General features: G+C 38.7%; 1 protein-coding gene across 3 annotated transcripts in view; it reads right to left on the bottom strand.

Moving 5' to 3' along the window:
- Positions 1–25,767, bottom strand: part of LOC119517865 (S-adenosyl-L-methionine-dependent tRNA 4-demethylwyosine synthase TYW1) — a 225,480-nt gene that overhangs the window by 105,354 nt on the left and 94,359 nt on the right. Inside the window, exon 14 of one of the 3 annotated variants that reach the window (XM_037814928.1) lies at positions 6,919–7,981. The exons of the other annotated variants lie outside the window; for them this stretch is intronic. Coding sequence (XP_037670856.1) covers positions 7,874–7,981 — 108 coding nt within the window. The 3' untranslated portion in view covers positions 6,919–7,873. Of the gene's footprint in view, positions 1–6,918; positions 7,982–25,767 lie in introns of those variants that run through there. 3 annotated transcript variants of the gene reach the window in all.

The following is a 25,767-nucleotide window of genomic DNA, read 5'->3' as shown; positions in this document are numbered from 1 at the left end:
AGAAAGCCTCAGGCATTTTCAATTGTCAGCCTTGATCCAGGCTAGGGTGGAGTTAAGGTAGTCAGAAAGTCAAAGGAAAAACTCAAGTGTAGAAGATAATTCCCCAAAGGACTTACCTTCCCTAAGAAAAGGAGGGTGAGGGTGCGGATCAAGTAGCAGCCCTCCCTCAGAGAACTCAGACCCCAGGGCCTGGGAGGGTGGTGGGGAGAGAGAAACAGTTTAAGCTTGGATTCTGACACCCTGAGACCCTGGAACTGGGTCCACTAAGAATTAAATTCAACGCACCTCTTTACGCCATTGGGGAGCTGTGGACTGATAAGGGCGACCTGCTGGGAAGGAAAGGAAAAGCACAGAGTCTAGAGGCCTCATGGGAAAGTCTGTCAATCTTTTAGGACTCACCCTCAGGGAAATCACATACTGAATACAGCCTCATTCTGAGAACTGGGCTCCTATGATCTGGGAAAATCTGACTGGGATAATCAAGGACAACAGATGCCTAGACAACAAAAAATTATGAATCACACTAGGAAAACCGAAGATATGGCCCAGCCAAAGGAAAAAACTTACACTTCAAAAGAGATACAGGAGTTGAAACAACTAATTAAAGATCTTCAAACAAATATGATAACCAATTCAAAAATCAAATTGACAAGTTGAAGGAGGATATGACAACAGAAATGAAGGATATAAAGAAACATTGGGCAAACATAAGGAAGAACTCAAAAGTCTGAAAAAACAATTGGCAGAACTTATGGGAATAAAAGGCACAATAGAAGCTATGAAAAACATGATGGAGACATGCAACAGCAGATTTGAAGAGGCAGAAGAAAGGATTCAGGAACTAGAGGACAGGAAATCTGAAATCCTACACACAAAAGAACAGATAGGGAAAAGAATGGAAAAATATGAGCAGGGTCTCCTGAGGGAGAACAAATGAATGTCAACATTGCAAGGTGTTGGAAATTGGATGATATACGAGAAAAAATACAATCAATGCAAACTAGAGTCTATAGTTAACAGTAACGTTGTAAGATGCTTCCACTAATTGTAACAAAGGCAATAATATATCAAACTGAATGTCTATAAGAGGGGATATAAGGGAGTGACATGGGATTCTTGGTGGTGGTGGTATTTTCTGACCTTTTCATTATATTTTATTTTTATTTTTCTTCTATCTTTTGTGTTTTTCTTATTTTTTTTTTCTCCTTTTCCTCTTTCTTTGGGGAAGAAATGGAAATGTCCACATATAAATTGTGGTGGTGAATGCAAAATTATGTGATTATACTAGGAATCATTGTTTACTTAGGGTGGATTGTATGGTGTGTGAATAAAACTGTTTAAAAAATACACAGAGGCAACGGGGCGAGGAGGGGAATGAAATGTTTTGGATGTTCTTTTTTTAATTTTTATTTTTTGGAGTAATAAAAATGTTCAAACATTGATTGTAGTGATGAGTGTACAAATATATGATGATACTATGAACAACTGACTAATTTTGGAGGATTGTATGTTATGTGAATATATCTCAATAAAATTGCATTAAAAAAAAAAAAAAAGAGCCACAAAGACCCAGATACTTGCTGATGCTTTGAAAAGCTAGCCCTGAGCCTGCTCCAGAGAAGCTAAGCAAGGACAAAATACCCCAAGAGGAGCTGAGAGAGACTTTTGGAGAGACATTTGGGAGCTGACGCTTAGAGATGCTAAGCTAAGGATGCACAGGAACTAAGAAAGGAGATAAAACGCAACCCAGGAGCAAAGGAACAGTAGATGCCAGCTACGTGCCTTCCCAGCTGACAGAGGTGTTCCAGACGCCATCGGCCATTCTTCATTGAAGGTATCCTCTTGTTGATCCCTTTGTTTGGACACATTTATGACCATAGAACTGTAAATTTGTAACTTAATAAATCCCCTTTATAAAAGCAAAAAAAAAAAACAAAAATACACAGGGGAATACAAGTGCTGGAGAAAATGTGGAGAGGGATGTACCTATTCCCTATTGGTAGGGAGGTAGAATCGCACAGCCCAGCTAGAGGGCAGTGTGGTAGTTCCACAGGAAGCTAACTATGGGGTTGTCATATGGTCCTGCAACCCTGTTATTGGGTATATTCTTGGAAGAACTGAGGGCAGGCACATGAGTGGATACTGCACGCCGGTGTTTATAGCAGCAGAATTCACAATTCAATGTTCACCTAAGCGAACATCGACTGATAAACAGAATGGTGAACTGTGGTGTATACATACAATGGAATACTGAGCACTAGCAAGAAGAAATGAAGTTGTGAGACGTGCAACTAGGTGAACGGACCTTGAGGACAGTATGTTGAGTGAAATAAGCCAGAATCGAAAAAACAAACCTTGTAACACCTTATTAATATGGACTAACTATAATGTGCAAATTCTGAGAATTGAATCTGAGAGCATAGGTTACCAGGGTAAGGCATATGGTTAAGGTTCCTAGATGTAAGCTCTTACAGCAGTCACATCTATTCGTGAGTTGTAACGGTTGTCTCTAAATACTGAGATGATGAGCTATTTATGTATAACCTAGTTGGGCCCTGGAACTTCAGGCATCTGTGTGACACCTGAGACTCAGAGCCAGAGTTCAGCAGCTATGAATGTCAGCATTACCCCATACAGCAATTATTAAAGAATGTGAAAAAGACATCAGACTTCAATTAGAGATATGAATGAAACAGAATTGATCAGAACTAAGGTAAAAAAGATTAAAGGGAAAAGGATGATATTGACTGTGTTTTAAAACCTCAATTTCTATGAGGGACCAAAGGAAGAGATGTTTATTTAGTGCAAAATCTATTTTTTCTGTAGTAAATAATATAATTTAACGTGAATGGTCAGTTTATTCAAACATCATAATAACATGGAACCTCGAATAGGGGGTGAGATATGGTTGGTTTGTGTAGGTTAGTGCGAAACCCTGATACATCCCAGAGTAATTTGGGTAGAGAATAAAACAGTATTTGCCAAGCCACCTTGGGGGGCTGGGGAAAAAGGTGGAAACATTAAACTTCCCCACCTGGAGAATTCCTGATATTCTTGCAAGCATGGGGACTACCATTATAGTAGGACAAGTCCTCAATCTTGGGGCTTGCCCTTATGAAGCCTGTTACAGCAAAGGAGAGGCTAAGCCTATTTACAATTGTGCCGAAGAGTCACCTTCAGAGAACCTCTTTTGTTGCTCAGATGTTGCCTCTCTCTCTCTAAGCCCACTCAGCAGGTAAATTCACTGCCCTCCCCCCAGGTGGGACATGACTCGCAGGGGTGGAAATCTCCCTGCAAACATGGGATATGACTCCCAGGGATGAGCCTGGACCTGACATCATGAGATTGAGAAAGCTTCCTGACAAAAGGGGGAAGAGAAATAAACAAAATAAAGTTTCAGTGGCTAAGGGATCCCAAATGGAGTCAAGAGGTCATTCTGGAGGTTATTCTTATGCATTATATAGAGATCCCTTTTTAGTTTTTAGTGTATTAGAATAACTAGAAGGAAATACCTGAAACTGTTGAACTGCAATCCAGTATTCTTGATTCTTAAGGATGATTATATAACTATATAGCTTATATGGTGTGACTATGTGTTCACAAAAACCTTGTGGCTCACTCCCTTTATCCAGTGTATAGACAGATGTATAGGAAAAAAACGGGGACAAAAAGTAAATGATTAATAAAGTTTCAATGGTTGAGAGATTTCAAATGGAGTTGAGAGGTCACTCTGGTGGGCATTCTTATGCACTATACAGATATTCCTTTCTAGGTTTTAGTGAATTGGAACAGCTAGAAGTAAATACCTGAAACTATCAAACTCCAACCCAACAGCCTTGACTCTTGAAGATGATTGTATAACAATGTAGATTACAAAGGGTGACAGTGTGATTGTGAAAACCTGTGGATCACACTCCCTTGTCCAGTGTATGGATGCATGAGTAGAAAAATGGGGACAGGGACTAAATGAAGATTGGGATGGGATGGGGGGATGATATGGGTGCTCTTTTTTACTTTTGTTTTTTATTCTTATTTTTATTCTTTATGGTATAAAGAAAATGTTCAAAAATGGATTGGGGTGATGAAGGCACAGCTATATGATGGTATTGTGAATGGTTGATTGTACACCATGGATGATCCTATGGTACGTGAATATATCTCAATAAAACTGGATTTTAAAAAACAGTAAATGATTAAAATGGGGAAAGGAATATGAGATGTTTGGGTGTTTTTTTTTAACTTTTATTTTTATTCTTATTTTTAGTTTTATTTTTTGGAGTAATGAAAATGTTCAAAAAATTGGTTGTGGTGATGAATGCACAACTATCTGATGATACTGTGAACAACTGTAAACTTTGGATGACTGTATGGTGTGTGAATATATGTCAATAAATTGCATTTTAAAAAAGCCAATTGTTTGAAGTTTTTTATGCTCACCTCACTATATCACACTGATATCTAGTGTAAGAATTTACATTTCATCAAATTACAAGAGTCCTGTCATAGTCATCAGAGTTCATCAGATAGCACTGTGAATTTACATTATTAATTACAATAATCAAATCCAAAACTATTTTCTTCCCATGTGTAACAAAATGAAATGTATAATTTAAGAAATCTGAGAGATTGTTCAGATCAAAGGAAATCTTCCTCCAGTGCTAATAATATCTTGGCAAGCAGATCAATACAGATTTATATAATTATGTTTTCATATACTTACGCTACCTCACAAAGATCTTTACCTCATCACATTACGTAATATAGATAGAAATGTATCTTATTAACTACGTTTGAACAGTAAACAAGAGAGGGAAATATGATAACTTTAGGTTACAGGACTAACTTCTATCTACTCAACATAGAGTAACAGTTGACAAAATGAGGCACTTTGGAGCCAGACAGGAGTTTAAATCCCAGTTGGATCCCTTTACTTGCTGTTGGAGCCTGGCCAAGTTACTCAACCTTTCTGGGCAAAAACAGTATCTACTCATATGAAAGGTGTGAAAATAAAACACAATAATGCATATAAAGGAGTAATGACACTAGAACTTGGTAGGAGATCAACAGATGTTAGCTGTTTAAGCTATTATTAAATATGCTCTCTGCAGGATCAGATGTCTGACTTACATTTCGTTCCATTTTGAAACTGTAAGCCTGGTCTCATCAGCAAGCCTTGAACAGTGCAGCGACCAGGCTTCTAGGGTCAGACTCTCCAGGGACTGGCTGGACCTGCCGTACTTAGACCGGACGGGTTTGCCTGCCAGACCCTGGAAAGGCAGCCACTCTGGCAGGGAGCACACACATAAAAGAGAAGCACAGTTACTGGAAACCCAAACACAAACTAGCAAGGCTTTTGAAAAATATTTTAACACAAATCAGAAAGAAACGTGGTTGGGTAACTAAAATGATCCGGAATTAGACAGTTGTTAACAGTTGCTCAACTTTGTGAATATACTGAAAACCAGTGCAATGTACACTTTAGAAGGGTGAATTCTATGGTATGTAAAATATAACTCAATTTTAAAAAAGAAACATGGACACAGGACGTTTGTCTTTCCGTCTTCATGGTTCAGAGGAATTTTTACCAGTTGGCAGGGTCAGAAGGAACCTTGGCAGAATTAAGGATGGCTAAATGTACCTTTGTCAACTTCAGTTTCACGGCCTTGCAGAAATCTCTTCTGCTTTCCCTTGGGTTCTCTGGCAAGCTGAATGTACTGGCCCGGCTGAGGCTCACTAAGTTGTTGGTATCCTTTTATGATCTTTTGGCATTTGTTTACTCATACAGCCCAAGGCAGAAGCAGTCATTTCTGGGAACTTGAATACCAGCATGCATACATTCTTATATTCATTCTATACATATTTATTAAATGAATACTGCAAGTAGTGTACTATTCTAGACACTAAGGATACAGCAGTATCAGCAAGACAATGTCCCCGATCTCACCAGCTTATGGGCTAGTGGGGGACAGACAGACAATAAACAAGTCACATGGTGATATGTATTATGGAAGAAAAGGCTGTAGAGTAGTACTATTTTAGATAGGATGGCCAGAGAGTAACTCTCTGATAAAGTGATATTTGAACAGTCCTGGAGGAAATGAAAAAACAAGCCATACCAATCCTAAATATCCAGGAAAAGGCAAACCACCATGGTTAAATGGGCATGGTATGGAAAGGCTATTTAAAAGAATGGCCAATACAGGGTAAAGGATGATACTGATACTTTAAAACTTCAGCTTTTGTGTGAGACCAAAGGAAGAAATGTTAATTTGGTACAAAATTTAAATTTTCTGTAGCGCACTACCTAATTTAACCTGCCAAGTCAGTTTATTTAAACAACTTAATTACAGAACCTAGAATAGAGAATGAGATCCTGTTTTTCGGTACAGGTTAAGGTAATATTCCAATACATTCCAGAGTATTTTGGGCAGAAAATTAAAAAAAAGTACTTGCAAAGTCAGCTTTGAGGGACTGGGGGGAAATGTGGAACTATTAAACTTCCTCACCTGAGGAACTACTGATGTTCTCTCAAGCATTAGGGACTCCCAATTTAACAAGCCAAGCCATACATCTTGGGGCTGGCCCTTATGAAACTTATCTCTGCAACCCTACAATGGCAAAGCTAAGCCTACTGATAACTCTGCCTAAGACTCACCCCCAGAGAACCTCTTTTGTTGTTTAGATGTGGCCTCTCTCTCGCTCTAAACCAACTCTGCAAATAAACTCACTACCCTGCTCCCTATGTGGGTCATGACTTCCAGGGGTGTAAGTCTCCCTGGCAACAGGGGTCATGACTCCCAGAGAAGAGCCTGACCCTGGCATCATGGGATTGAAAATGCCTTTTTTTTTAAACAAAATTCACATTTTATTAAGATTGAAATAAACTGTACAAAATTGATTTTCTTCATTGAAAATAACAGCAATATTTTCCATATTATTCTTAGATAAACCACAAAACACTTATTTTTGTAGGTTTTCCAGGTTCTGCTTATAAATCAGGATGAGGCAGTAAATATAGTCATGGAAATAGAAGAAATGAGACAAATCAGCAGTCAGTATCCATGGCCGCTGATTCTGCCTTGACCATAAACCAGAAATGTTCAACACATACCTGCTAAAAAGCTTATGAAGGTGTAGGCTCAATAAAGGAATGTAAACAGCAACAACCAGGTAAGGAAAAAGGCAGCCAAACTTTAACTTGTTCCTTTAGGTTCATTTGATAAAGAGAAAACCTACACTGAGATCCTTGCTTGGTGAGCTCAGTTTCTCTCACTCTCTGGTAATTCCCTTAACTGTTCAATGCAAATTTTTAACAACATACTTAAAAGTCCTTCTAGTTAAAGGTCAATAGTGAGCCTCGTAACATTTTACAAAATGCTTTCCTTCCTTCCACGCCTCATCAAAATTTATTTCTTCAAAGTACTGATAACTGAACTGATAACCTGACAACTAGATTCACAGTGATGATTATTAACATTATGTCTAAAATCACTTAACAAAAATAATTCCAGAGTGCCACTAACAGAGATCACGCAGAAACGAAAGGTGGCACTTTCAATGCTATGTTCTGGAAGAATAGATGGGTCTTCAAAGTATGAGAGTTCAAACAGGGACCCTTTAAATAGGGAGATCATAATGACTAATGCATTCAGTGGGACCCCTATAGGCAAAGATAGTCAGTAATTAAGCAGCATACACTTTACAGCTTTTCCTCTAAGTGTAAGAAAACCTATTTTAAAAGTCTCAAGTATTTTCAATGGTTTCTGAATTACACGTAGAAAGCTCTGACTTAGTTGTATAAAGTTTGATATATGTGTCCCCCATTAAGTCCAGATCAGGTTTTATATCAAAATTTATGTTAAGCAAAGCCAAGTTACTTGACCCTTGGTCTGGCAGTGTTCCTCAGGTATGCTTTGAGACGCTTTCTTCCATTTTCATGGCGTTCATTCTCAACCTTCATCACAGGAGGAATGCATACGACCTTCAACAAAGCATAAACATTAGGAAAAAACTCAATGTCAGGTAGATGGAAGGCTTCATAAATGGTGGATGGAAGCTCTATATCTTTCCCTCTGAGTTTCCACTTGATTCTCCAAGAACGAAGCTTGGCTGAGTGTGTCAGGATTGGGTAAGTCACTTCTGTACATGTCGGCATGGTGTTCCTCCGACATACTGAATTTGAGCTGTCCCGTGACAGAGGGTACCAGAGATAAGCATTTAAGACTTTTGAGGTGCTGGTCTGAGAATATATCTTTAAAGTTCCTGAATAAGGGACTCCATTGTTGGAACACTTAAGGTTTCTTTACAGTAACTCTCAGAAGTTAATTGAGATTCCAGGTTACCTTGCTGAGCTCTGCAGAATTTGCCAGGGAGTTTCATGTGAATATCAAAAGTTTGGTTGTCAAATTTGTGGCTTCCTCAAACCAAAACTCATGATAAACTTCAATATTTTCCATCACTTCATATAGTGAATGTAGCACTGCAGTCAAGCTACGGCTGCAAAGAAGACATCAGAGGTTTGCCCTTGAAGATTTTTCTCAAAGGCTCTTGTAAAAGATAGGATATTCTTAAGAAAAACAATGGTAACAATGAAATCAAAATCCGTTACTGCACTACAAAGTACAAATGCTCGGCCAGCTATGCAGTTATTCCATCTAATATTTGTGTCACTATTTATACCATCTAAACATAAAACAAGTGCTTGCAGGAGTTCCACTAAAATATCAAAAGCATCAGGCCTTCCTGTCCACTGAGAATGGCAAATTTCCTTCAGTTCACTACTCCTTTCTTCACTGCTCCATAAAAAGACCAAAATTACATTGTCAAGTTCTAAAGGTAGTTGCAGTGATGGATGGAAAAAAGAAGAAACTTTCTCAGCCATTCCCAATGCAACAGATACTCCCATAACAGGCAGTGATTTTGCAAACCACATATTTAAGGCACAGGAAGAGCAGAGTGTGTAGACAGCTTGAGGATATTTCTCTAGAAGTCTAGAAGCAACAACTTTCATCTTGGAAGAAAATCCACTGGACACAATGTAAGCCTGTCCACGACAGGACTCCATGTTTAGCCCCTACTTCTCAGTTTATTGTAGTGTGAAATTTCACAGCCAAAACTTCTGCATCAGCTTCATAAGGCAGGAAGCCCACAAATTCCTCTCTCAGGCTATAAAGATTGATCCACAAACCTCACCAACACCAGACAGTCAGTGCTCTTCCCCTGTTTTGTCAACATCATCAGTGATAATGGAAAAGAAGCAGGAGTCTCTCACTTCCCTGAGAGTTTCTTCCCAAATGCAGCTCTTGCATATCTCCAGCATCTGTTTCTGCTGTTTCCAAACAGAACATGTTAACTGCTGTTGCCTCAAAGCACTTTCTCAGAACCTCTTCAACAGAATTTATTCAGCACTCCAGCAGTGCTTGAAAGTTATCAGGAGTAAAGAGACCTTCAGGGAGTTCATTAGCCTCATGCCCATTCAGAAGTATGTTTTCTTTTCCCATTAGAATCAAAATTTCTAATGAAGATTTTAGGCATTCTTTGTTTTCCTTCTCTTCAAGGGTAAAGGGTAAAATATCATCATCCTGTTCTTCACCCCCTTCTTCTGCATTAGGGTTCTGAGCATTGCTGTTGTTTGTTTTTTATGTTTTTGTTCCTGTTCAGAAGTTTCATCAATTTTTTCTGCTTCGGTGTCCTGATTTCATCTTCACTCAATTCTTTCATTCGTTCTCTGTGTCTACCATGTGATTGTTCAAATGACGGTAAGATCAAATATTGTTGGTCTAGCATTATCTCAAAGAACTGTCTTATAAGGACTCTCAATGACTTCAAAATATCTGTTTCAATTAATTTTGAGAAATAAAATAACCCAATCATTCTTTAGTTTTCTGAAGCCTCTGCAAAATGTGTAGTTCTTCGGATCTCAAAGTGTTTGGCACATAACCAGTAATGTTAATTTAGCTGATCAGGCGTTTTATCTTCTAAGTCTTCTCTCCTACAATTCTCCACCCACTTCTGGCATCTGGCCAGGTCCGACAGGCACCTGAAGGCGGCCAGGTGGGACTGGGTGCAGTTGGGGGCAGCACAGAAGTTCAGCACCGTCGCCCACCTGCCGGCTGGCCCAGTCTTCCCCTCCCACCTCCTCAGAGCAGCCCACCAGCCTGTCAGTGCCAGGGAGGGGAGCCAGGCCGGCTGGCCGGCTCAGCAGGGCCAGCACGCCCAGGGATGAGAATACCTTCTTGATCAAAAAAGAGAAAACAAATGGAACAAAATAAAGTTTCAGTGGCTAAGAGATTTCAAATAGAGTCAAGAGGTCATTCTAGAGGTTACTCTTATGCAAACTTCAACCTGATATTGCAAATTGCCAAAGTATGCCAAGCCCCAACCAACAGCATTCCTGAACACCCTAAAGAATATCCTGGCTCTGTCTAAGATTCTATAAGTGTTTTACCTAGTAAGTTTATTTTTTCAGAAATTTAAGGCCTCCAGATTTTTCCTATGCCAGATAAGCCCTGAAATCCAAAGGTACAAGTCTCAACAAGAACATCAACCAGTTTCATTCCCCTACTGCATAAGGTCAACACCCCTTTCCAGCATAAAGTTAAAATGGTCATTGCCCAGATATCCCTGAAGATTGAGAGAACGATTAAATGAGAGGGAGGAGGTTTAACGGAGAAGATACGATTTAGCAAATGATTATGACTACCGAATCTTTACATAGATATTTCTTTTTAGTTCCTAGTGTATTAGAATAGCTAGAAGGAAATACCAGAAACTGTTGAGCTGTAATCCAGTAGTCCTGATCTTTGATCTTTGATAATGACTGTATAGCTATACAGGAAAAAAAAAAAAAAAAAAAAAAAGTCGGCTGCCCGTGTTTGTATGGATCTACTTCTGGATGTTTTATTCTGTTACACTGACCTACATATCTATCTCTGACAATACTACACTTAGTTAACCTATCTCTATTGTCAGTAATAAAATTAGGTAGAGGAGAATACTAAGGGTCAATGCGGGAGGGAGGGGGGATAATATGGGATGTCTGGGGTTTTCTTTTATCTTTTTATTTCTTTTTCGGGAGCAATCCAAATGTTCTAAAATTGATCATGGTGATGAATGCCCAATTATGTGATGATTCTGTGAACCACTGACAGTATACACTGGATGGATTGAATGGTATATGAATATATCTCTCAATAAAATTACATTTTTTTAAAAATGGCCAAAAATATGAAAAGATGCTCAACCCCACTAATCAGATGAATGCAAAAGTAAAAGCACAAAGAGATAGCAATCAACATTCATCAGATTGGCAAGACCTAAAAAGGCTGACAACTACAAGTATTCATGAGAAATAGAACTCTAATACACTAGTTTCCAAAGCATAGCCACTGAGGAGAGTACTTTGATAAAACCCCTTCAGGTTGAAGATGCGCATATCCTGTGATCCAGCAATTCCAGTGAAGGAATGCTATGTAACAAAGCAGTTGTAATGACTCAAAAACTAAATGTATCAACGGGAATAAAACTCACAAACATAACATTAAACAAACAAAAAAACTAAGTTGCAGAAGGATGCATATATTATGATACTACTATACGAAGTTTTACAACAATATGCTGGGGGGCAGAGCAAGATGGTGGCATAGAAAGGTGTGGAATTTAATTAGCCCTCTAGAGCAACTAGTAAATAACCAGGAACAAACTAGTAAATAATCTGGGACAACTGCTGGGAGACATCCGTGAATGGACACACATCGTACACCAGCCTGGAATGGGTAGAGCGGCTGAGACTGTAGCACAGAAATGCAAGTAAAGCTCCACAAACCCAAAACCAGTGCCCCTGCCCACTCACAAACGGCAGGCTGAGCTGAAGCACTGCCCTGTGGGAAAAGAAGAAACAGGTTACAGGGAAAGCAACTCAACCAACCTTCAATTGAGGTTTCAATTAACACATTTGAACTACCGAATACCTGCTACAAGCATGGAGCAGGAAGGGAAGCAGATTCCTTTCAGCAGGGAGGAGGGAGGGCTGACGAGAAAAAAAAAATACATAAATAAATAAAAACAGAGACTTCTGGAGATGGCCATGACCCAAAAAAAACTGACGGGCTTGAACTGGCTCTGAAAAGGGGCATTTGCTCCTTTTCCATTTTTTTTTCCTCTCATTCTAAGCAGACCATTAGAGAAAACCTCAGGCATCTTCAATTTCATGCTGACCTAGGCAAGTGAGGATTTAACAGAGCCAGAAAGACAAAGGAGGAATTCAAATGGAGAAGGTAATTCCCTTGGGGGTGTATCTTCCCTAAGAAAAGGGGGGTGGGTACAGCTCAAGTGGTTGCCCTCCCTCAGAGAATTCAGACTCCATGGCCTGGGGGGAAACAAACAAACTAGAAACAATTTAAGCTTGGCTTCTGACACTCTCGGACCCTCTCTAGGTCAGGATCTACACGAATTAAAGGAACCACACATCTTTACACCAGTGGGGAACTGCAGACTGATAGGCGCCACCTGCTGGGCTAGACAGGGAAAGCGCAGAGTCTAGAGACCTCGCGGGAAAGTCTGTCGATCTTCTAGGACTCACCCTCAGGGAAACCTAATAGTGAATACACAGCCTCCTCCTAAGATCTGAGTCCCTCTGGTCTGGGAAAATCTGATTGGGACATTCAAGGAAATCAGATGCCTAGACCACAGAAAACGAAAAATCACACTAGGAAAAACAAAGATATGGCCCAAAGGAACAAACTTACACTTCAACAGAGATACAGGAATTGAAACAACTAATTATTAATCAAACAAATATCCTAAATCAATTAAAAAATCATTCCAAAAATCAGTTCAACAAGTTGAGGGAAGATATGGCAAAAGAGATGAAGGATATAAAGAAGACACTGGGCAAACACAAGGAAGAAATAGAAAGTTTGAAAAAACAATTGGCAGAACTTACAGGAATGAAAAGCACAACACAAGACATGAAGGACATAAGGGTGACATACAGCAACAGATTTCAAGAGGCAGAAGAAAAGATTCATGAACTGGAGAACAGGACATCTGAAACCCTACACACAGAACAGATGGGGAAAAGAATGGAGAGAGATGAGCAACATCTCAGGGAAGTGAGTTACAACACGAAGTGCATGAATGTACATGTCATGGGTGTCCCAGAAGGGGAAGAGAAGGGAAAAGGGCAGAGGCAATAATGGAGGAAACAGTCACTGAAAATTCCCCATCCCTTATGAAAGACATAAAATTACAGATCCAAGAAGCACAGTGAAATCCAAACAGGACAGATCCAAATAGACTTACGCCAAGACACTTAATAATCAGATTATCAAATGTCAAAGACAAAGAGAGAATTCTGGAAGCAGCAAGAAAAAAGTGATCCATCACATACAAGGGAAGATCAATAAGACTATGTGCAGATTTCTCAGCAGAAACCATGGAGGCAAGAAGGCAGTGGTGTGATATATTTACGATACTGCAAGAGAAAAACCACCATCAAAGAGTTGTATATCTGGCAAAACTGTCCTTTAAATATGAGGGAGAGTTTAAAATATTCTCAGACAGACAGTGAGAGTTTGAACAAGATATCTGCTCTACAGGAAATACTAAAGGGAGCACTCCAGAGAGACAGGAAAAGACAGGAAAGGCTTGGAGCACACTGTTGGGAGATGGTAGCACAATAATGTAAGTACACTGAACAAAGATGACTCTGAGTATGGTTGAGAGAGAAAGGTTAGGGGCCTGTGGGACACCAAAAGGAAAGACAGAAGATAAAGACCGGGACTGTGTGGCTCAGTGAAACCTAAAGTGGTCAATGATTGTGATAAAATGTACAAATATGCTTTTGCATGAGGGAGAACAAACGAATGTCAACTTTGCAAGGTGTTAAAAAGGGGGTGGTATTAGGGGAAAAACAATCAATGCAAACTAGAGTCTACGGTTAACAGTAACACTGCAGTATGATTTCTGTAATTGTAACAAAGGCAATACACCAAAGCTAAATGCCTATAAGAGAGGGGCATAATGAAGGGGTATGGGATTCTTGGCATTAGTGTTGTTGCCTGATTTTTTTATGGTATTTTATTTTACCCTCTTGTGGATTTTTAGTTGCCATTTTTTTCTTTCTTTTTCTTTTGTCGTTCTACTTTTTTCACCTCTTCCTCTTTCTTTGTGGCTATATTTTATCTTATTTTTACTTTTCCTTTTATCCTTTTATTTACTGACCTTATCGCTGTATTTTATTTTATTTTTACTTTTTCTTTTATCCTTTTTATTATTCTTTGGTTTCAATTCTTTTTGAGTAATGAACATGTGTAAGTGCTAATTGTGGCGATGAATGCACAACCATATGATGATACTGTAAATGACTACACTGTAGATGAGTGTATGATATTTGGATATATCTCTATAAAATTGCAGAGAAAAAAAATAAACAGAGGGACACAAATGCTGCAGAGAACTTGGAGAGAAAGATGTATGTATTCACTGGTGGGGAAGTAGAACAGTGTTAACCTATCTGGAGGACAGTACGGTGGTCCCACAAGAAGCTAGGTATGTGGGGGTTTCAAGGTCCGGCAACCTCACTATGTAGTATATACCTGGAAGACTGGAGAGCAGGAATATGAATGGGCATTTACACACAGGTATATATACAGCAGCAGTATTTACTGTTTGCAATAGACAGAGGTGGCCTACGAGAACACTGACTGATGAACAGAATAGTGAACAGCAGTGTATGCATACAATAGCATACTGAACGGTTACAAGAAGGAATGAAGCTGTGAGACACACAACTAGGTGACTGGATCTTGAATACAACATTTTGAGTGAAGCAAGCCAGAAATGAGAAGACAAACATTACAATGCCTCACTAATATGGGCTAACTATAACGTGTAAACTCTGAGAACTGAATCTTAGAGCACAGCTTATCTGCGAAATGCTTATTGTAATGGTCCCTAACTTGTAAGCTCTTACAGCAGTCACATCTATTCCTGGGTTGTAATGGTTATCTCTAAATCCTGAGATGCTGAGCTCCTTGTGTATAATCTGGTCAGTCTCTGGAACTGTGGGTATCTGTGTGACACATGAGACTCGGAGCTAGAACTTGGCAGCTACGAATGTCAGTATTACCCCATAGAGCAACTGTTGAAAGAGCTGAAAAAGAATTCAAACTTTATTTAGAGATACGAACGAAAAGGATCTGGATAGGATTAAGGCAAATCAGACCTAAGGGTAAAGGACAATACTGATTGGGTTTTAAAACTACATACGAGACCAAGGGAGGAGATGTTTATCTAGTGCAGGATCTGTATTTTCTGTAGCAGACTACATAATTTAACTTGGATGATCAGTTTGTTTGAGCACCATAGGTGCAGGAAACAGTGAATGGGAAGTGGGATTTGGTGCGTTTGTTCAGGCTGGGGTGAAATCCTGACGCATCCCAGAGTGATATGGGCAGAGAGTGTAAGTGTATTTGTGGGGTCCCCTGAGGAGCTGGGGAGAAATGCGGAAGTGTTGGACTTCTCCACCTGGGCTATTGCTGATTTTCCCGCAAACTTGAGGACTGCCAATTTAGCGGGCCAAGCCCTTGATCTGGGGGCCTTCCCCTGTGAGGCTAGTTGCTGCAAGGGAGAGGCTAAGCCCACTTATAATTGTGCCTAGGAGAGCCCCTCCCCCTCCCCCAGAGAGCTTCTTTGTTGCTCAGATGTGGCCCCCTCTCTAAGCCCGCTCAGCAGGTGAACTCACTGCCCTCCCCACTACATGGGATGTGACTCTCAGGGGTGTGAATCCCCCTGGCAATGTGGGAAATGACTCGTGGAGATGAGCCTGGACCCAACACTGTGGGATTGAAAGGATCTTCTTGACCAAAAGGGGGAAGAGAGATGAAATAAAATAAGGTTCCAGTGGCTGAGAGATTTCAAATGAAGTCGAGAAGTCACTATGGAGGGTATCCTTATGCGCCATACAGATATCACCTTTTAGTTTTTAGCGTGTTAGAATGGCGAGAGGGAAATACCTGAAGCTGTCAAGTTGCAACCCAGTGACTTTGATTCTTGAAGAAGATTGTATAACTATGAAGACTGCATAGTGTGACTGTGTGACTGTGAAAACCTTGTGGCTCGCACTCCCTTTATCCAGTGTATGAACAGATTAGTCGAAAAATGGGGACAAAAATTAGATGAAGAATAGGGTCGGATGAAGGGGATGGAAAGAGTTAGGGGTTCTCTTTTGCTATTATTTTTATTTTGGAGTAAGGAAAAGGTTCAAAAATTGATTCTGGTTATGAATGGCACAACTGTATGATGGTGCTGTGAATAACCAATTGTACACTGTGGATGACTGTGTATGAATATATCTCAATTAAACTATTAAAAAAAGTAAATGAACAATGAGGGGAGGATGGGAATGGGATGTTTTTGATGTTCTTTGTTATTTTAATTTTTATTTTACTTTTTGGAGTAATGAAAATGTTCAAAGTTTGTGGTGATGAAAGCGTAGCTATATGACAATACTGTGAACAACTGATTGTACATTTTGATTGTATGTTATGTGGTTATATCTCAATAAAATTGCATTAAAAATATGCTTTGTGGTTTAAGGAGTTACATATATAGAAAGGAATATAAAAACAGCATGGAATGATAATCAGCAAATGCAGGACACTGATTACTTCTGAAGGACAGTGAAAGAAATATGATAGGAAAGAGGTTCACAGCACTGCAACTGAATTTATAATATTCCATTTCTTAAACCAGATGTTATAGGTATTCACCGTCTTATTCATTGTATTTTTATGTGTCCAAAATATTTAATTATATACACAAAACAGTGATAGAGCACATTAATTTTTTTAATTTAAATACATGTACCCACACCCCATCCCCCCACCCCATATGATGTTTTCAAATGTTTCTGTCTAGACATTGTGAGGCAGGTTCTGTTATTAACCCCATTTTTCAAATGAGACAATTGAGTCCCTTGGCCCATGTTATACAGCCAAGAAGTGGTAGAGCCACGATTCAAATCTGGGTAGTCTTGTTTCAGAGCACCAAGTTCTCAACTACTACACAAGGCAGGTTGTTGGAAAATAACCTAATACACATGAGTAGGAGAGTGGATAAATACTCATTCAACAAATATTCATCAGGTGCCAATGGTGCGTCAGTCACCGTAATAAGAGCCGGGGATAAAACAGTGAGAACACTTGGCATGACGTACACTGTGCCTTCTTCAGGGCCCCTTAGAAGAAGCACAATTGACTAAACAATAACACCTGTGGTAAGTGCTATACTGGCGGAATAAAAGAAAGCACAAGGCATCATTTGCCCATAAGGGTTGACTTAAGACCCGGAAAGGAGAAAGACGAGAGGGCCAAGGAAGGCTGCCAAAGACAAGAACTTTAAGTTAAATTGTTTTAGCTATGTGATAAAATATTACACAGACAATAAAAACAGTGCTTTAGTGTTACATTTACTACTGTAGAAAGATGTGTTTGAGGCATTGTTAATGGATGAAATTTAAGGAGCAACATATATGGCATCATCTTGGAACTGAACTGTATATACACAAATTTATATTATAATAAATTTATATTATATATAAATTTCAATATATAATAAAAGAGGCTTATTAAATCAGTGCATAAAAGATGGATCATTCATTTCAAAACTTATAATTAACCTTGACCTCTTACACCATACACATAAATCAATGAGATAATTCACAGACTTAAAAGTGAAAGAGAAAGTAATAAAGCTTCTAGAAGAAAAAAGAAAATATCTTCATGGCCCTGAGTAGGCAAAGACTTCATAAACAGGTTATAAAAAGCACTAACGATAAATTTTTAAAAACTGATAAACTGGACTTTATTAAAATGAACTGTGTATCAAAAGATATTAACAAGCAAAGATAGACTAGGAAGAGATATCTTCAATACCTGTATCTGAATAAGGACTAACATCCAGAATATATTTTTTAAATGTCTACAAACCAATAAGAAAATAACAGTAATCCAAATAAATAATGGACAAAAGATTTGAACATGGAATTCACATAAAAAGGATATCCAAATAACCAATAAGCATCTAAAAAGGTACTCAATATGAAAGGTACTCACTGGGGAAACACAAAACAAAACCACAGTAGAACATCATGACACAACAACCAGAATAGCTCCTTTTAAAAAGGAAAAAAAAAAAAGAAATAAAAGACAAGTGTTGGTGAGGATGTAAAACAGCTGGCCCTCTCATATAACTGTTGGTGTGTCAACTGGTATCATTACTTTGGAAAATTGCTTGTATCTACTAAACAGGACCACTCACTTCCTTCATAATCTAGAAATTCCATTCTACATAAATACCCAACAGTAATGGACACATATGTGCACCAAAAAACATAAGTAAGAATGTCCACAGAATTATTTGTAATGGCCAACTGTTTAGCTATTCAACAGCCCATCAATAGTAAAATCACTAAATAATTTATGATATGGTAACTCACTATAAAGCAATAAAAATGAACGAATGACAGTTACATGCATCATAGAGGAATCTCAAAAATACAATATTGAGCACAAGAAATCTGAAGCAAAAGAAAACATAATGAATTATTTCATTTATATAAAGTTCAAAAATTGGAAAAGTAAAACTAAATTAAAAGTTCAAGAGTAGACAAAATTAGGTGACACAGTTGTTCATGAAATTATAAATTAAAAATACAGTTATAAAAATATGTACAATATGATCTCATTTTTATAAGTAAAATGCATGCACATTTATATATGTACACATGCATAACTGGAAGATATACAGCAACATGGTAAAACTGTTTATCTTTGAATTCTGGAGGACTATGAGTCATTTCATTTTCTTCATTAAGGTAATATTTATTTTCTAATTGGATTTTAGCAAACACATATGCTTATGTAATTTTCTAAGCTGATAAAAGGAAAAGTTTCTTCATTAAATAATATTATTGCTCTTGGTTCAAAAAGGTTAACATTCACCACATTAATTATTGTCCATTCTCCCCTCTTTCATCCTCTCCTTTCACTCTTCAATGCAGTACACAATGGCTTCTACATATAACACTGCATTGTGCCTCTTTTTAATAACATCACTACAGACCAACTGGTAAGCCAAGTTTCCTTTCCATCGTACCTTTACCATCCCTGTAATAACTTTCTGGAAACTCACTATTTCTTTAATTGCAAGGAAATCAATCAAAGAACTGAACCAAGACCTTTAGCAGATTCTTCCCAGACTCACTCTCTATAAGCTCATCTCAACGGCTTGAAAATTTGTTTTCCCTAAGGTTCCCTCTTTGGTCCTCTTTAGACACTTCTCGGATAATGCCATTTACCTCCTTGCCTTCAGCTATACTCTACTGCTACAGAAATGACTTTCCAGTCTACGTAGACATCCTCCAATACTCCTCTGAACTTCCACCAATCCCTATAAGCAATTATCTACTAGATATTACCTCAACATGAATCTAAGATGTGAGATATTCATCATTACCTAAAACATGCTTAGGCAAAAGTCAGGCCTGGAGGAGACCTATTTACCAGGGAACGTCCCGAGAATGGAGGGAACGAATCACCTTGCTGAAACTGCAGGGAAGTAACCAGCTTGCTGAAACTGAAACACCACTGGATAGCTCAAGCACAGCAGTCTTGGCCTGATTTCAAAAGTGGCTGAAACCATAATATCCTTTAAGCCAAGCAGAGCAGGGTGAAATGGCATTAAATCCAAGCTGAATAGAAATCACCAACCTGGGGAATCTGTGTCTATGGACAGGACACCCACAGTTAGCTGAAGGGAAAGGGCCAAGATAAAGGGAAAAAAAGTTGATAGGAATCTTAGGACCCAGATGGGCCTAAGATTCAAGAGTAGACTTTGGCAATGATGGTGTGAGGTGGAAATGAAGAAAATGGGTCAATAAGCAGGAGAACTGGTCAGAACCATGAAGGGGAGACTAGCTCAATCTAAAAGCGAGGGAAGAAAGAAGATATACTATTTCAATGACTCCAAGACACTCTAGATGGTAAGACACTAATATTACAAGCAACAGTGCTGCCAATTAAATATGGTGCATCTGATTTGAAAAATGTTAAAATGTGACAAAATGCCCATATTGTAACTGGGGGACAGCTGCTGCTCAAGGTTCCCTCTTCCTCTCAAATAAGCTACTATTGTTGAAAAACCTGACTTACCTTCAGGCCCCCAGGATGAGAAGCAGCACGTTGTAACATGATACCCTCCAGCTGTATCTTGCTATACCATACTATACCCCATGATCGGCCAATAAGCAAGAAAATGATTATGATGAAAGACTAAGCTGTATTCAAAGGAAGGTCTTGGAGAAATTTCAATAGTATAGGAAAATGATTATGACAGATGTTAAACAACAACCATAGCAACAGAAAACTGTATCAAATAGGCTGAAAAAGTACACACACCCTTCAAAAAAATGATTGAATAGAAATACCTCAAAATGTTAATAGTGGTTGTCTCAAGGTCCTAAAATTATAGGTAATTTCCTTCTTTGTTTCTTTATATTTATCTCTACTTCTCCAAAATTTCCATCATCAGCATATATTTTTATAATCAGTGATAAGAAAGTCAAATATTAAATGTTTGTTTATAATTTGCAAATTGTGGGCCACATGCATACACTGGTTTCTTTAATACATAAGGTACAGAGTTGTCTCAATTGCTGTACAAAAATAAGTCCTCCTTAAAAATGGAACAAAGTCTGGGAAGATAGAGGATAAGGAGAGACAGAATAAAATTCTCCTCTGTGAAAAACACTAGATAAAGGAAAGAAGGTGTACCAGAACAGCAGTTCCAGGGGTCCACTGGCTGGGCAGGCAGTTCTACACCCATAGTGAGTGTGTACTCGGAGAAGCCAAGAGACTGTGTTTAAGACCGGTGAGTGTTCAGCCTGGAACGCCGCCGGAGAATGAGCAGTTGGAGTCGGCTTATGAGTGCAGAGGGGAGCAGCCTTCCAAGCCCCGAGCACCCTCCTCAGCACTGGGCTTGGGTGATAACCGTTCGCAGACCCGTATCCAAGAGGCACCATGCCAAGGACTGGCAGTTGGAGCAGGCAGATGAGCATGGAAGAGGGCAGCTTTCCACAACCCATGCAGCCATCTTTGCAACTGGCTGGGGAGACGACCCTTCACAGCTCTGTGGCCAAGATGTTCCTTGAGGAAATTAGGGAATCGGTGGTCTTGTGACAGTATCCACTCTTCCTCCACAGAAGCATGCAGTGTACATATGCTAGAAACAGGAGTGCTCCACGGAAGTGCCAGGAGCCCTCCCCCAATCCCAGGGACTCACAGGCACACATCAGACAGGGACTGTGGGGCATTTCAGCTGGAAAGTGAGAAGCACAGTTGTGCAGCCCCAGAGTACTCCAGTCACAGCCCTGGGAACAGTCGGGATCACTGTTCCTGGAGTGGACTCCCTACCAAACAGTGCAGGGCACGCTCGCCACCCACCGAGCTGGCAGTCCTCATTGCACATGGAAAACTGGTGCACTGATTGGACCGCCACATGCTTTGGGGCCTCACTCAGGGAATAGATGAAGTTAAGGAGAACTGGCATGAAGGTAAGAGGTGGCTCAAGAGTACCATCTGCTGGTAAGTCAGGGAAAGTGCACTCCACCAAGCTGTAACTCTGCCAAATTATAAATGTTCAAATAAGCCTGCATATCCTAAAATAACCCTATCAAGATAAGCAAATGCCAAGAGGCCAAAAACAACAGAATATTATAAAGCATATGAAGAAACCAGAAGATATAGTTAACCCAAATGTCCAAATTAAAAAGCCAGAGGAGACACAGAACTTGGAGCAATTAATCAAAGAAGTGTACACAAACATAAATGTCATGGCTCAGGATATAAAGGACATGAAGAAGACACTAGAAGAGCATAAAGATGAATCTGTGAACTCGAGGTCAGAGTGATGCATTGTGAAACCACAAAAGAAAGAGTGGTGAAAAAAAATAAAAAAATTTGAAATGGATCTCTGGGAAATTATGGACAACATGAAGCGCACAATTTTAGAATCATTGGTGTTCCAGAAGGCAAAGAGTAAAGGGCTAGGAAGAGCATTCAAAGACATTCTTGGGGAAAATATCCCAATCCTTCTAAACAACATCAATATGCAAATCAAAGATGCCCAATGAACTCCAAATAGAATAAATCCAAATAAACCCACTCTTAGACATTCTGATCAGATTGTCAAATGCTAAAGAGAAGGAGAAAGTTCTGAAAGCAGCAAGGGAGAACTGATTCACCACACACAAGGGAAACAACATGACTAAGTACTGACCACTTAGCAGGCAGCACGGAGGCAAAAAGGCAGGGATATGATATATTTAAGATTCTGAAAGAAAAAAATTGCCAACCAAGAATTCTTTACCCAGCAAAGCTCTTCTTCAAAATTGAGGAAGAGCTCAAAATTTTCACAGATAGACAAATGCTGAGAGAATTTGTTAACAAGAGACCTGCCCTACAAGAAATTCTAAAGGAAGCTCTAACAGCAGAGAAAGACAGACAGGAGGGAGAGGCCTGGAGTAGGGCACAAAACTGAAGAGTATTAGTATGGGTAACTTAAAGGAAATAGAGTCAGGGAAAAATAGATCTGACGTATAAAAACCAAAGGATAAGACTGCTGATTCAAGAACTGCCTTCACAGTAATAACATTGAATGTGAATGGATTAAACTCCTCAATTAAAAGATATAGATTGGCAGAATGAATTTAAAAACAAGAAACATCAATATGATGTTCAAAAGAGACTCATCTTAGACCCAGTGGCATGAAGAGATTGAAAGTGAAAGGATGGAAAAAAGTATTCCACCCAAGCTACAGCCAAAAGAAAGCAGGTGTGGTAATACTAATTTCACAAAAAATAGACTTTAAATGCAAGGATGTTATAAGACACAAAGAAGGACACTACGTACTAATAAAAGGAACAATTCATGGAGAAGAAATAACAATCAAATGTTTATGCACCCAATCAAGGTGCTCCAAAGTACATGAGACAAACATTGGCAAAAATAAAGGAAACAATAGATGTATCCACAATAATCCTGGGAACTTCAATACATCACTCTCTCCTATAGATAGATCAGTCAGACAGAGGACCAATAAGGAAACTGAAAACCTAAACAATGTGATAAATGATTTGACTTCACAGACATATATAGAGCATTGCATTCCAAGTCACCAGGATACACCTTCTTCCCTGGTGCCCATGGACTTTCCCCAGGATAGATCATATGCTGGAGCATAAAACAAGCCTCAATAAATTTAAAAAGATTGAAATTACTCAAAGCACAGTCTCTGACCACAATGGAATGCAGCTAGAAGTCAAGAACCATCAAAGAATTAGAACATTCACAAGTGTCTGGAGGTTAAACAACACACTCCTAAACAATCAGTGGGTCAAACAAGAAATTGCAAGAGAAATTTCTAAATATGTAGAGATGAATGAAAATGAGAATACAACATATTAAAACTTCTGGGATGTAGCGCAGGTGGTACTGAGGGGGAAATTTATAGCTCTAAATGCATACAATAAAAAGGAAGAAAGAGCTAAAATCAAAGAACTAAAGGAATAACTGAAGAAGCTAGAAAATCATCACCAAACTTAACCATAAAGCAAGTAGAAGAAAAGAAATAACAAGGATTAAAGCAGAAATAATTGATACGGAGAACAAAAAAAAAAAAAAAAAAATCAAAAAACGGAGAGATTAAATAAAACCAGAAGTTGGTTCTTGGAAAAGATCAACAAGATTGACAAACCCCTGGCTACACTGACAAAGTCAAAAAGAGAGAAGACCCAAATAAACAAAATAATAAATGAGAGAGGGGACACTGCTGCATACCCCGAAGAAATTCAAAAAATCCTAAGAGGATACTATGAACAACTGTACACCACCAAACTAGACAATTTAGAGGAAATGGATAATTTACTGGAAACACATGAACAACCTAGACTGACCAGAGAGGAAATAGGAGACTTCAACAAAGGAATCACAAGTAAAGAGATCCATCCAATCAATCATCAAAAAGCTTCCTACAAATAAAAGCCCAGGGCCAGATTGCTTCACAGGGGAATTTGCCCAAACTTTCCAAAATGAACTGACACCATTCCTACTCAAACTCTCAAAAAATTGAAGAAAACGTAACACTGCCTAATTCATTTTATGAAATCAACATCACTCTAATACCAAAATCACACAAAGATACTACAAGAAAGGAAACTGCAGGCCAACCTCCTTAATGAACATAGACGCAAAAATTCTCAACAAAATACTTGCAAACTGAATCCAAAGACACATTAAAATAATCATACGCCATGACCAAGTGGGGTTCATCCCAGGCATGCAAGGATGGTTCAACATAAGTGAATCAGTCAAAGTAATACAATATATCAACAAAAATCAAAAGGGAAAAATCAAATGATCATCTCAATAGATGCAGAAAAAGCATTCAACAAAATCCCGCAACATTTTTTTATTAAAAAAAAAAACACTTCAAAAGGTAGGAATTAAGAAAACTTTCTCAATATACTAAAGAGCATATTAAAAAATCCACAGCCAGCATAGTACTCAATGGTGAGAGACTGAAAGCTTCTGTCTAAGATCAGGAACAAGACAAGGATGTCCACTGCCACTATTATTATTCAACATTGTGCTAAAAGTTCTAGCCAGAGCAATCTGGCAAGGCAAAGAAATAAAACGCATCCTAATTGGAAAGGAAGAAGTAAAACTGTCATCATTTGCAGATGATATTATCTTATATTTAGAAAACCCTGAGAAATTGAAGACCCAACTACTGGAGCTAATAAACAAATTCAGCAAAGTGGCGGGATACGAGATTAAATGCACATTAAGTCAGTAATGTTTCTATACACTAGAAATCACCAAACTGAAGAAACACTCAAGAAAAAAATTCCATTCACAATAGGAACAAAAAAATCAAGTATCTAGGAATAAACTTAACCAAGAATGTAAAAGACCTTACACAGAAAATTACATAACTTTACTAAAAGAAATAGAAGGGGACCAAAAGAAATGGAAAGATATTCCATGTTCATGGATAGCAAGGCTAATGCTGTTAAGATGTCAGTCCTACCCAAAACGATCTACAGATTCAATGCAATTTCAATCAAAATTCCAACAACCTACTTTGCAGACTTGGAAAAGCTAGTTATCAAATTTATTTGGAAGGGAAACGGGCCTTGAATTGCTAAAAACATTCTTAAAAAGAGAACGACATGGGAGGACTTACACTTCCTGACTTCGAAGCCTACCAAAAAGCCACAGGAGTCAAAACAGCATGGTATTGGCACGAAGACAGACACATTCATCAATGGAATCAAATTAAGAATTGAGAAACAGATCCCCATCTCTACAGTCAACTGATTTTTGATAAGGCCCCCAAATCCACTGACCTGGGACAGAACAGTCTCTTCAACAAATGGGGTTAGGAGAACTGGATATTCATATCCAAAAGAATAAAAGAGGACCCCTGCCTTACACCTTATACAAAAACTAACCCAAGGTGGATCAAAGACCTCAATATAAGAGACAGTACCATAAAACTCCTAGAAGATAATTTAGGGAAACACCTTCCAGACCTAGTATTAGGAGGTAGCTTCTTAGACCTTACCCCCAAAGCAAAAGCAATGAAAGAAAACATAGATAAATGGGAACTCCTCAAATCAAAAGCTTCTGTACCTCAAAGGAATT

The sequence above is a fragment of the Choloepus didactylus genome, chromosome 21 (genome assembly GCF_015220235.1).
Source record: "Choloepus didactylus isolate mChoDid1 chromosome 21, mChoDid1.pri, whole genome shotgun sequence".
NCBI lineage: Eukaryota > Metazoa > Chordata > Mammalia > Pilosa > Megalonychidae > Choloepus > Choloepus didactylus.
This window is presented reverse-complemented; position numbering and strand designations above follow the sequence as displayed.